General features: G+C 29.2%; 3 protein-coding genes across 3 annotated transcripts; 1 reads left to right on the forward strand and 2 right to left on the reverse strand.

Moving 5' to 3' along the window:
• Positions 1-194: 194 nt before the first annotated feature.
• LOC122499252 (serine/threonine-protein kinase STK11) lies at positions 195-4785 on the reverse strand. The gene is made up of 6 exons (XM_043607476.1): positions 4136-4785; positions 3844-3964; positions 3589-3774; positions 3372-3508; positions 2962-3305; positions 195-2165 (listed from the first exon to the last, which is right to left on the reverse strand). Exons 1-6 carry the CDS (start codon positions 4477-4479, stop codon positions 2005-2007), a joined length of 1293 nt encoding a protein of 430 aa, XP_043463411.1. The 5' UTR covers positions 4480-4785; the 3' UTR covers positions 195-2004.
• A 221-nt stretch (positions 4786-5006) lies between these two features.
• On the reverse strand, positions 5007-6769 carry LOC122499253 (SOSS complex subunit B homolog). The gene is made up of 2 exons (XM_043607477.1): positions 5767-6769; positions 5007-5686 (listed from the first exon to the last, which is right to left on the reverse strand). The coding sequence occupies exons 1-2, from the start codon at positions 6223-6225 to the stop codon at positions 5534-5536; spliced, it is 612 nt and encodes a 203-aa protein (XP_043463412.1). The 5' UTR covers positions 6226-6769; the 3' UTR covers positions 5007-5533.
• A 200-nt stretch (positions 6770-6969) lies between these two features.
• LOC122499251 (protein penguin) lies at positions 6970-9822 on the forward strand. Its single transcript, XM_043607475.1, has 2 exons — positions 6970-7126; positions 7686-9822. Exon 2 carries the CDS (start codon positions 7698-7700, stop codon positions 9711-9713), a length of 2016 nt encoding a protein of 671 aa, XP_043463410.1. The 5' UTR covers positions 6970-7126; positions 7686-7697; the 3' UTR covers positions 9714-9822.
• The last annotated feature ends 28 nt before the right edge of the window (positions 9823-9850 follow it).

The raw sequence follows: 9850 nt of genomic DNA on the forward strand, positions 1-9850 counted from the left end.
AAACAATTAAATTTATCCTCAAAACTCTAGGCATGGTATAATTATTTTTCAAATTCTCCTAAATTCTTTAATTAAACACAATTTTTTAAATTAAAAATTACGAATTAAAATAAACATATGAATAAAAAGTCGCTTTTAATTTACATAAGGTCCGCTAAAGGAGAAATGTTTAAAAATAATTTGAATGCAATTTATTTTTTAAAAAAAGAATTTGATATATTTTAATGCTCTCCAGTGTTTCACATATTCAATAAAGTAAAAATATTGTTCTTATTTTACATATCAATATTCACAATTTATACAATTTTTTCTATTGTTTCTTTTAATTTCTTTGAGACGAAGAGAACAAAAGCATTAACAAATTTTGACAAAAAAATTTCCGCTCAATTACAAATTAAAAATTTATCTTTTCATAAAATTTAACTGTGTAGAGTTCAGTTATTTTCATAATACTGATAATATTTCATCCCGCAAGATACAATGGTATTTTTTAGCTACATGGATTTTTTTTGAAAGCGATAAATTCAATAATTAGAAAAAATACGTTATACATTTTTAAATACATAATTTGTGCATATTTGTAATAGAAAAAATTTGAACACACAGGGAAAAACAATTTTTTTTCTTGTAAATCTCTCTGAATTAATAAACACATTTCAACGTTTACCTATAGTTGATTATTTCAATAATTAATTCAAATTACAATTTTTTTTTCTTGTTTTATATTAAATAACACACAGCTTTACAAATAATGATCAACTTTTTTTTTCTAATGATTCTTTTTAAACATTGAGATAATTTTTTCTATTTTCTTTTCTTCTACTTCTATTAGTGAAGAAGAACAATAATTTTATTAATGTTCTTTTTAAGTTACATGGCACAGTCATGTGTTAACAATAATGTAAAATGACTATAAAAAAGATTTGAAGTAATGAATTTTCTATAAGTAGAACAAAAACGGCAGTTTTTTTTTTCAATTTTTAAAGATGATGATGAAAATAAGTAGATCAAAAAGAGTTAGTCGAGAATTGGAGACAATTTTCGCAAAAACTCTATTTTTTCAGCAGACGATTTTTTTATAATTTCATTCAAAAATTTAAACAAGAAGTTTAATAGAAATTATTTTGTAAATTTTATAAATTTTATAAAATGAATTAAAATTGAACTTAATAAAAAATTGCAAGTTACATAAAATTAGTCAACTTTAATAAAAGAAAAATCAAATTGATTTTTTGAAAATAATAAAAATATTCGAAAAATGATATTTTTTGTGAAATTAAAATAATAGAATTTGCAGAAGGGCTCGCAATTTCTAAAAGGCAGTTGTTTACAGAAACACTTCCTTTCTTCTTAATACTGCTAAATGAATAAAGTGCTGTACATTGTCAAATCTATTTTAATTCTTAAAAATTTTCGGTATATATCTTATTTTGTTTTCATATTAATGCATTTTTTTCCGAATTTAATTATTTCGAGAGTTTAACATTATTATCCCAGATGTTTCTTCGTTGTTAAAATTTTCATAAAATAAACAATCTGTTATACAGATGAAAATAAACAAAGAAAGAAAAGTGAGGAACAATATTATAAAAAAAAGTCGATAAAAGAAGCAAATGAATTTTTTTTGCGTCAAATCGACTGGAAAAATGAATTATTGATCTTCTCTCGAAGAATTATTCAAGCGTATATTATATAAAAAACGAATTCTCTATAAATTAGTGTAACAAGAGGCGTCATTATAATCAATAATATTTTTTTTTCTTTATCATGGCACATGAAAGACAGTGTCATATTTAACTACTTTATATTAATATCACAAATGTTTATATTTTTTTTTTCTCTCTCTCTCTCTCTCTCTCTCTCTCTCTCTCTCTCTTTCTATTTATCTCGAAATGTCATTTGACAATTCATAGTACTGCCAAGTGCCAGTAAAGGAAAAAATTGACTAGCATAGTCAAATGAAATTAACGCGTAAGTGACAAATAAACTAAAATAGAAGTTAAATCACGATGTCTTACATGATGGGAATTTTCTTACGTTTATACACGATATCGTTTTGCGCCATCGTCGCTTATTTTGATGATTATTTGCCTTGCCACTGTGACTGTTTGAAGTACTTCTAATATCGCCACTCACATCCTCCAATTCCTGAAGTCTTCGTTCCTCTAAAAATTCAAAATATTTTATTTCATTTAAAATTTTTTTTTTCGTTTATTCAATTTTAATTCTTTACTTGAATTTCAAATGTTTAAAAACTAGTCGAAATTTTTAATTTTTCACTACTCGTTATTAGAAATTTCATCCAAAACGGCAAAAAGGGTTTTGTTGACATATTAGTTTTCGTAATATTCATTTTCTGAAAAAATAGTGTAAGTTTTGTTAAAATTAAGATTTTCTTTGCATATTCGAGAATTGGGAAATTAAAGAGAAGAAAAAATTCAATTAGCAAAAAGCAAGGCAATTTCACACAGCACAAAAGAAAAGTACCCAAAAAGAGATGATGATCCATTTCTCTTTTTTTTACAATATGATGCAAGTTTTTGATAAAAACACAAGCAGAGTGTTTGATAAAGAACGTTCAGATTTTCTTTTTCTATCTGAAAAACATAATCGATTTATGATTTCCTTTCGAGAAAAAATTGTTAGTTTTTTTCGGATTAGAGGCAACTTTTTTCTCCCCCAAAAAAATTTCTTGAAATAATTTTCATTAGTATATCAATCACGTTCCAGGAAAATTCAAAATGACAAGTGTCAAACTCACCAATATTAACGAGACATCTGGATACAGTGACCGTATGACTATTAACTTCTTGAATATTAATAATTTAATCTTTAAAACAATTTTTGGTATTTTAAATATTGATTTCCTTTGTTTAGAAAATAAAATTAGACCGAAAATAATTTAAAAAAGAAATAAGCGGATATAAATTTGGAAATTGGTTTGTTAAGAAAATTACTTACCATTGAGCTGGTGTTCGGTAAAATATGTAGAATTGTTATCAGTTCCATAGTGATGTTCCATCAGGTACGGCAGTGCAGTCATTGTGTGCCATTCGTCACCTCGAAGAGGTGGTATTGGCACTTCTTCTAATGTTTTTTGTGGTCTACTTATTATCCAAGGATGTCTTCGTATTTCCTGCAGGGAAAATCTTTTGTCTACATCTTTCTCCAGCATTCCCGCCAAGAGTGATTTTAAACAATCATCAATCTCATCAGGAATTGTATAAACACCCTTTCCTATATTCTCATATAATTTATAAATATTATCCCCCTCGAAAGGATACACGCCAGTCGTAAAATTATATCTGTAAATAGATTTAATAAATTTTTCGAACAAACATTTAGAAGAGAAATAATATTAATTTACTTACAAAGTTACACCACTACTCCATATATCTACTTTAAAACCTGCAAACGTGTCACAGCCATTTGCTATTTCCGGAGGTTGAAAAGCCGGTGAGCCTTGTCCTGTTGTGCATGTGTCGTCTTTGGCAAACATGTCTAACGCCTGAAAATATTTTTTTTAAACAATTAATAATATTAAATTAAATTCCACCAGAGTTTTTTTCTTTTAAAATTAAATATTACCTCGGCAACTCCGAAATCGCTGATTTTAAGAGTTCTCTCAAGTGTTAGAAGTAGATTTCCCGGTTTTATGTCCTTGTGAACAATTCCCGTGCCATGAAGATATTCCAATCCATCAAGCAGTTGGGAAAAGTAACCATGCGCTTGCCAGAGGGGAAACTTTTTACAAGGCGAACTTTCCAGCATATCCTAGAAGAAAATAAGATTTTTGTATTTATTTCCAAGAGATTTATTATTCAATTTAAATTAGAACATTACCTGAAGACCTCCTACACAGAATTCCATTACTAGATACATTTTCTCCTTCTCATCGTTATACAACACGTCCACGAGATCAATCACATTTTTGTGTTTCAATTTTCTTAACAATCGAATTTCTCTGTGCAAAAAACAAATAAATTTCAGGATTTTTATTCTAAACTCATAATTTGTCATTGAGATGACCTTTATACTTTTTTAACGGGAAATAATCAAAAAGACAAAATTTTTGACAGATAAGTTTACAAGAAGAAAACAATGTTAAAGTAAACAATTTAAAAGTATTTCTCACGATTGTACGTTGCTTTCCCCGTTGGGTATCCTCCGGAGTTTTCGTTTCTTTAAAATTTTAACAGCCCTCCTGCAAAGGGTCTCGGAGTCGAGCATCTCTTTAACTTTACCATAACTACCTTCACCGAGTAAATCGCCCATCACGTATTTTCCAATAAATTTGCATTTCTTCTTTTTCTCCTGATAAATAATTTGATCGGAATCCACCCTATGGAAAAACATGTTGATATCGTCCAAATCATAATTTGTATCGTCGTTAACCCATGGAATTGGTTCAATGTCGTTGAAAATTTCATCGTTAACCTCATCTTCGTTCGGATCAAATATTGCAATTCTATTGTCCATTTTCTTTACCCCTTAAATTTTCACGATTTTCACTGATTGCCTATAAATATTATTGAAATCACACAAATTTTTTAACCTACAAATATCACCGGCACCACCATTGTTGTGTGTATGTGTATGTTTAAAAACCATAAATCAATTTTGGTCCGAGTACTGACGTTTTTGGGGCGAGCGAACCTAACCTGTACTTTAAAACGTCAAAACTTGACCTAATTTTCTGTCTATGTATATAAATAAATGAAAAGCAAATGTCAAATAAGTACGTGACAGACTTTTTGAAGCTGAAAAAATTTAGAACAAACAAAAATTAGGCATAAATAATGTTGTATTTGCGGTGGGGGAAAGAAATGATAACTCGCTTTTTGAAGCAATGTTTGTTTCTCGAAATGTCCATCAACATTAGCGCTAGCGTCGAAAATAATCAATTCTGGCATTTAATTTACTTCATTTACTTTTTTTAACTCATTTAATTTAATGAATTTAATGTCAAATACTATGAAATTAGGTATCACAAAAAAATAAATATACCAGATTTTCATTTTTATTCATTTAAATTGTAATTAATTACAGAATTAATTATTTCGTGTGACATAATTTTCTCTTTTCTACAATTTTAAAATAGTTGAAAAATAAATTATAAAATCAACTACAAAAATTTCACACCTTCCACTTGAAAATCTTTTTTTATCTTATATTGAAAAACTGGAAAATAAAATGTGTAAACTAAAGTGTACAAAATTTCAGTCGTTCTGAACACTGATTTAATACTAAAATTCCTATTAACAATAATTTCGGTATAATTTTACAATCAAACTTGTATGTTACAAATTACGTAGTGGAAGTGGTTGAATAAATACAAAAAAAAGAATCTTTTAAAGATATTTCAAAAATTGCTTTTCCGTAAAAACTTTTTGTCTCTAGAAATTTGTAAAAAAAGTGAAAATGTTAAATGGTAAATGATATAAACATCATTTTCGGTATGATGATATTTTTTGTAATCGGTAACATTTTTAATTACTTTTTTTTACAAATTAGTTAACGTCTCACTCGTGTGTTATCTTCTATCAGTTCGACTGCCGTTTCTGTAGTTTCCTCGACCGCGAGTACTACTTTTTGTTGTTGATGATTTTGTTCCTGATTCACTTTTACTTGATGTCGAACTACTGGACGTTCCACTTGCCGGAGTTGTTGCATTGCTCTGGATTGCCTAAAGTAAAAATTAATAATTTACATTTAAGATAATAACAATAATTTACTTTTAAGACTTTATTTCTTAAAAATACATACCAAAGGTGCTCTTCCACTGTTTCCCGAGACATTATTTGCATTTCCGTTATTCGTTATACTACTGTTGGCGTTACTTCCTGGAGGACCGGAACCACTTTGATTAACTATTTGCTGAGCAAGTTGAGGATTTGGTTCACTCATATTTAGCTGTTCATTGATAACCATACAAAATTCTCCAATTTTTTGAATATCACCATTCTTTCCCGAATACAAAGTTAAACACTGTCTCCAAACTGATGCGTATCCCTTGGTTAGTCTCACAATATCACCAGGTACCAATAAAGTTCCTGGCTCGTCCCAAATTGAAACGTTCATACAAGCTGTATTGTCAGCAACTTTAAATGTTCGAACTTCGCGGTTATCTTTGGTAATTGTAGGATGTCCAACTTCGAGAACAATAAAAACGACATTGATATTCTTTTGACCCGGGCGAATATCTTTTATTAACACGTGTTCCATTGTTTTTCTTTTTTTTTCTTTATTATTTAATGAACACTAAAATTCTACTTGTTTTACTTCGTTTGCTTCCCACCTCGGCGAAAACATCGAGAATTAATTTTTATTACACTTTGCTTGTATACACAACGCCCGTCTTTTAGTTCTTATATTTTACATTTCACAAAAAAATGCATCAAGATAACTTTTATGAATTTAAAGAAGAATTATAACACTAACTTTTGTATAAAATCAAATATTTCGGAAGTGTGATGCTTGGAAAGAAACTATTGACAATAATGTAAATGTCAGTTTTGTTGGTAACAGCTGATGATGTCGCAGCTATATTTTAAGGTTATGGGTCTCTTTAGTGGTTCTGATTCGTTAAAATAATATATTATATACAGTACACTTTAATGCGACAGCTATTTCCACTATTGAATTAATTGAAATGGATGGTTGTGTAGAACTGTTGACAAGTGTTATTGGTCTCTTTTAAGTTAATAATAACAATTGTAAACAATAATCCAATATAAGTGTTCATCACATCATACGTAAAATGATATCATATCTTCCGTAGAGATACGTAACTTTCGTAAATTGTTGTGTTGACTAACGTTGTAAACATCCTATTGGAGTACAATTGATAAGCGTGAAAAAAGATATTTAAACATTTTTTATCAAGTAATTAATGCATTATTATATTCCACGTTCCTTAAAATATTTTGTCTACCTGTTTGTATTTAGAGTTAAATTTCTAATTTTATTTGCCGCAAAATTATAATTAGTAATATATTTGACTTTTATCCTACACGTTTGCACATGCGCACTGGGATTAGTTATAGGTTAGGTTTCCTAACGTTCAAAGTCACAATTGTTTGGATCCACGTGTTTTAAATTATTTATTTACAAAAGGGATAAAAAGGTAAATTAATATGTTTATTATTGTATAATCTAAAACTTTTAAAAATACTTTACATACTATATTCTTTAAAAATATTACAAATGTTTATTTGAGTTTACTTTTATTTGTTTTATCAATGTCAGGAACAATATGAATGCAAACATTATTTTCTTTATTCGTAATTATGCAATTAATTTAGCCAATAATTTTAGAAATATTAAATAATTTTTGTTTTAAATCTATTTAGACTGGGGAGCATATGACTACAAGTTAGAAATTCATTGTTTAGAATGATCTATCTATCTATCTATCTAATTAGATTATCTTTTTTGTTTTCATTTACATTTTTAACTTGTATTTGATTATTATTCATTTTCTTTTGTTTATGTTTAGTTTCATATTGTATTTATTTTGTCGATTATTATTTTATTTGTTTCTAAATTGTAAAGTTTTACATATTACATTACAAAAATACCGTGAGTAAAAAACACGTGACAGGAATTTAACACCTAAGTAAAAATCATTATTGACAGAAAGGAATAATTTAAATCTAATTTAAGATAATTGAAATATTTTACAGAAATATTCAAAAATGAAGAGAAAAGATGAAGCAGAATTAGCAACTTCAGAGCCAGGTTCGAAGAAATCGAAAAAAACAGTGAATTTCGCTTCTCAAGTACGTGTCAGGGAAATACCGAGAAAAGATGAGAAGCCCGAGAAACTTTCAAAGCAGGACAAAAAGCAGAAAAAGAAGGGCAAATTCGAGAAGCAGACAATTGTGAAAAAACTAGAAAAAATAGCATCAAAGAAGGAGAAAATTGCAATTGCCAAAACACCAGAGAAACCATCGATATTGAAAAAACCACAAAAATCGCAATCACCTTCATCGATAAAAAATTTCGAAAATTCAAACAAATCAAAAAAGAAATTCGAAAATCAAAAATCATTTAAACCACAAAACAATGAATCAGGTGAAAAAGTTGATTGGCTAGATTTCAAAAAGAAGAAAAAGGCCCTCAAGGCTCAAAGAAAAATTAAAAAATTAACCAGCTTATATGATATATCTGTGCAAGCCAAGAAAATCGGTGAAAAATTACGTGTACTCGAAGCACCGAGTGAAAATCGTACAAAACTGTCAACAGAATTACACGAATTGTTAAAAGGAAATTATACAAAATTCATCTTAACGCACGATATGTCACGTGTAATTCAATGGTTAATTAAATATTCCTCAGCCGAGATTCGTCAATCAATTAAAACAGAACTCGAATCTCTATTAATTGAAATGTTCCAATCAAAATACGCGAAAAATTGCATCAAAGCATTCTTCCAATACGGCACCGATAAATTAAGAAAGGAAATTTTCTCCGCCTGCAATGGTTATGTTATTAAATTATCAAGTCATACAGTGTCGGCACCAGTTTTTGAATTCGCCATCAGTGAATATGCCACAGACGCGGATAAAATTCGATTCAAACAAGAATTCTACGGTGACATGTACAAGCACGCAAAGGATGAGAACGTCAAGACTCTCGACGATGTTTACAAAATCGCCACCGACATGAAGAAAGCAACTCTATCAGCAGTCAAGACAAATTTGAATCGAATTCTAAACAAAAAATTGGCATCATCGCCAATTGTTCACACTGTTTTAAATGAATTTTTATCAAGTTGCACCGATCAAGATCGCGATGAAATGATACCAATGCTGAGAAGTTTGATAGTCGATTTAATAAAAACAAAGGATGGAACACAAGTTGGAATGCTGACTATTCGTCACGGTTCGAACAAGGATAAGAAAATTGTCATGAAAGCCCTCAAGGAGCACGTGAAGGATATTTGTGTCGCCGAACATGGACATTTATTAATTTTCTCACTTGTCGACAGTGTCGACGATACGGTTCTCTTGAAGAAAATCATTCTCACGGAAATTCTCAACAATGCTAATGAAATTATTCTCAACGAATATGGAAGAAAGGTAATTTTATATCTTGTCGCGCATAGAGATTCACACTATTTTCATCCAGCAATGATCGAATTATTGAAAAAGGAGAATGAAAATTCAGCCAGCAAGAAACCAATTGAATTGAAGGAGAAGGAAATTTTGGATGGTGTCATTGACAAATTTCTCGAATCCATTATTTCGGACACAAAAACATGGCTTTCGAGTTCACCAATTCAAATGGTCACATTAGCAATTATCACTTCGAATCACGACAGAAATTTAGAATCAACATTTCAAGCGATCGCTGACTTTTTGTTGAGCAACGATTCGAAAATCACCGAAGACGAAAAGGAATACAGCGCGATTGAACACAGCGGTCTTCATCTGATTCTCAAGAAACTTTTTCAAAAAAGTGAAATATTTCTTAGCAAAAATGGAACGTCCCTTGGTGACGTTATGTTAAAACTTTTAAATAATGACGTTTTAGAAAAATTAATTCAGATAAATCGAGGATGCTTTTTGGTAGTTTTTTGTTTAGAAAATTCATCATCAACTGTTGTATCAAGTTTAATGACCCTATTGCAGTCAATGAAAAAGAAATTGACGTCCTTACAAAGTCCTGGAGCGAGAATTTTGTTAAAAAAACTCAAAGATTGTAAATAATGTTAGTTTTACATAATAATACACGATTATAATTTAACTTTGATTTTAGTAACAAATCAAATAAAAACTGTATATTCGGGAATAAATAATTTTTAATGTTATACTGTAATGCCGATTTATTTTCTTACTAAGGTTAC

The sequence above is a fragment of the Leptopilina heterotoma genome, unplaced genomic scaffold (assembly GCF_015476425.1).
Source record: "Leptopilina heterotoma isolate Lh14 unplaced genomic scaffold, ASM1547642v1 Lhet_166, whole genome shotgun sequence".
Lineage (NCBI taxonomy): Eukaryota > Metazoa > Arthropoda > Insecta > Hymenoptera > Figitidae > Leptopilina > Leptopilina heterotoma.

Bases quoted from the DNA above. Each gene is read 5' to 3' on its own strand.
- LOC122499253 (XM_043607477.1), bottom strand. From the start codon at position 6,225: ATGGAACACGTGTTAATAAAAGATATTCGCCCGGGTCAAAAGAATATC. The intron at 5,687-5,766 runs GTATGTATTTTT...TTTTTACTTTAG, and splicing joins ACAGTGGAAGAGCACCTTTG to GCAATCCAGAGCAATGCAAC.
- LOC122499251 (XM_043607475.1), top strand. From the start codon at position 7,698: ATGAAGAGAAAAGATGAAGCAGAATTAGCAACTTCAGAGCCAGGTTCG.
- LOC122499252 (XM_043607476.1), bottom strand. From the start codon at position 4,479: ATGGACAATAGAATTGCAATATTTGATCCGAACGAAGATGAGGTTAAC. The intron at 3,509-3,588 runs GTAATATTTAAT...AAATATTTTCAG, and splicing joins GCGATTTCGGAGTTGCCGAG to GCGTTAGACATGTTTGCCAA. The intron at 2,166-2,961 runs GTAAGTAATTTT...TTGAATTTTTAG, and splicing joins TACCGAACACCAGCTCAATG to AGGAACGAAGACTTCAGGAA.